Source organism: Oratosquilla oratoria, chromosome 38 (assembly GCF_046742065.1).
Source record: "Oratosquilla oratoria isolate Oo_2021 chromosome 38, ASM4674206v1, whole genome shotgun sequence".
Lineage (NCBI taxonomy): Eukaryota > Metazoa > Arthropoda > Malacostraca > Stomatopoda > Squillidae > Oratosquilla > Oratosquilla oratoria.
The window spans coordinates 20,921,767-20,924,726 of record NC_134814.1 but is presented as its reverse complement, the minus strand read 5'-3'; the positions used below and the strand labels follow the sequence as shown (position 1 = coordinate 20,924,726).

Sequence of the window (2,960 nt, the reverse complement as noted above, 5' to 3'; positions counted from 1 at the left end):
GTGTGTGATTCACCATGGTTCACCATGATCTTTGGATCACGTGTTGAACTCGTGATCAACAGCTGTAACCTTCCCGGAAGAGAGCTCAGAGCTTGTATATGACCGATCTATGGGTAATGCTGTGAGCTTACACGCACACACCCCCAACTCCCCGCACACGAGAGTTGGAGTAACAACCCGCAGCGCAGCGATATTGAAATTATTTCAGTCCTGGACGGGATTCGAACCTAAACCTCCGTAGTGGTAGCCGGGAACTCTACCAACTACGCCACGAGTTGTGTGTGTGTGTGTGTGTGTGTGTGTGTGTGTGTGTGTGTGTGTGTGTGTGTGTGTGTGTGTGTCTGCATGCACGTGGAAGTGCTTGTGTTTTATATACACACAAAGAAACTCATTTTAATGACTCATTAATTATTTGAACTTTGATACATTTTTCTCGTTCCGTTTCTCTCCACCAGCCATTATTATAGGAATTAATGTTTTATTCTTTTATTCTTTGAACTTTTCATGAAAACATAATCACCGTAAAGGAAGACGGCACCATTTTCTCGGCAACCAATTAAGATTTCTTATCTAATTAATTTATTTACACATACAAGTATACATATACTGTACATACACATATACATACATATATTGTACATACATATATACATACATTGTACATATATACATACATACAAACATACATATACACATACATACATACATATACACATACATGTACGCATACATATATATACATATACACATGCATGCATACATACGTACATACATATACACATGTATACATATACACATATATGCATACATACGTACATACATATATATACACACATACACTTGCATACATACATGCATACATATACACATACATATACACATGTATACATATACACATATATGCATACATACGTACATACATATATATACACATATACACTTGCATACATACATACATACATATACAGTATATGCACATGCATGCATATATACGTACATACATATATACACATACACATGCATACATACATATACACATACATGCATACATATATATATGTACATATACACATGCATACATACATATACGGTATATACATGAAGTGAATCGCTAGTAAGATCTTATCACTGTCCCGTGAGTGAGCTCGGTTCTTCGTGAAAACTAGGTAAGAACGGCAGTTAGCAGGCTACCTAGATTCTTGGAGAGTTAAGTTAATTCCAAGTTGGAGTCCTTTTGTAGCTCCTATGGCATCAAGTCCTCGGTTCGATTCCCGGGGCGACTGGAATCATATATACACATGCATGCATACTGTGCATACTAGCATATATACATATACAGTATGTATACATACATTTAATATCATTGTTTTTTTATTTATTTACCTACTTATTCATGTTTTTATTTATGCATTTTTTGTCTATTTATGTATTTATTTATCTATGTATTTGTTTTTTTGTCAGCAGATACGTGGTACAACGTGGAGGCCATCACGGGTCGGAAGGCCATCCTCCCCTGCGAACTCAACTCCCTCGAGGGCTCAGCCGACCTCGTCTACGTCGTCCTCTGGTACAGGAACGACGAGAAGGAGCCCATCTATAGGTGAGTGCTACAGCGGCGATATAAAAGAAAACATATATATATATATATATATATATATATATATATGTATATATATATATATACATATATATATATATATATATACACACACATATATATGTATACATATATGTATATATATATACATATAAATATATATGTATATATATATATATTTTTTTTTTTTTTTTTTTTTTTTTTTTTTTTTTGACATGATACTGGCGCCTCTTAAGCACACTTTCCAAATATTTTTTTTTTATGTTTGGTCGAAGTGAATGAAGTATGTGAAGGCAAGCTTTCCTCGTTTGATCTATAAGAGGAAGACTTATATGCAATATCTTGGGAACACACACAAGTGAGTTCCTCGTATGGGGCACGTGTTCGAGTGTTGTACTTAAACACACGTATGTATATACACACGTGCATACATATATACATACATGCATACATATACACACACATACATACATATACATGCATACATATACACACATATACATACGTATATACAGGTACATGTACCCTGAGGATGTCTAAATAGACGAAAACGCTCGGTCATCAATTTATTATTTTCCTTGGTTTTTCTGCATGCATATATACATGAATACATACATGAATGTATGCCTACATCCATACATATACACACATATACATACATGCATACATATACACACATGTGCATATATACATGTACCCTGAGGATGTCTTAATAGACGAAAGCGCTCGGTCATCAATTTATTATTTTCCTTGGTGTTTTTCCGCATACATATATACATGGATACATGAGTGTATACATATATGCATATATACACACACACACACAAACACACACACACACACACACACACATATATATGTATACGTATATGTATGTATATATATATATGTACCCTGAGGATGTCTAAATAGACGAAAGCGCTCGGTCATCAATTTATTATTTTCCTTTGTGTTTTTCCCGCATACATATATATATGGATACATACATGAGTGTATACATACATGCATACATATACACACATGTACATATATACATGTATCCTGAGGATGTCTAAATAGACGAAAGCGTTCGGTAATCAATATACATGCATGTATACATACATGAATGTATACATACATGCATACACCAAAAGTCCTTTCCCCCTTAAAAGAGGGGTGGCTGACCCAAAGCATACACTCGCCCATCCCATACCCCTTCGCCTTTCCCCCTCTCCCATCTGAGCTCCTCGTGGATGAAGGGGCGTTCCTTCTCCCGGGTTTGAGGCCACGCAGCGAGACACGAAATAGGCCAAAGTATATCCCCTTATCGGGAGGCTAGGGCGGTGCCCCTCACAGAGGACTTTGTAGCGTGGAATTCAATGAA

General features: G+C 36.0%; 1 protein-coding gene across 1 annotated transcript in view; it reads left to right on the top strand.

Annotated features, from left to right (window-relative positions):
• The first annotated feature begins 1,293 nt into the window (after window positions 1–1,293).
• The window catches only part of LOC143019814 (CD276 antigen-like), an 81,674-nt gene continuing 80,007 nt past the window's right edge, over window positions 1,294–2,960 (top strand). Inside the window, exon 1 of the mRNA XM_076175795.1 lies at window positions 1,294–1,600. Within this exon, the coding sequence (XP_076031910.1) occupies window positions 1,425–1,600 (176 nt within the window). The 5' untranslated portion in view covers window positions 1,294–1,424. The remainder of the gene's footprint in view (window positions 1,601–2,960) is intronic.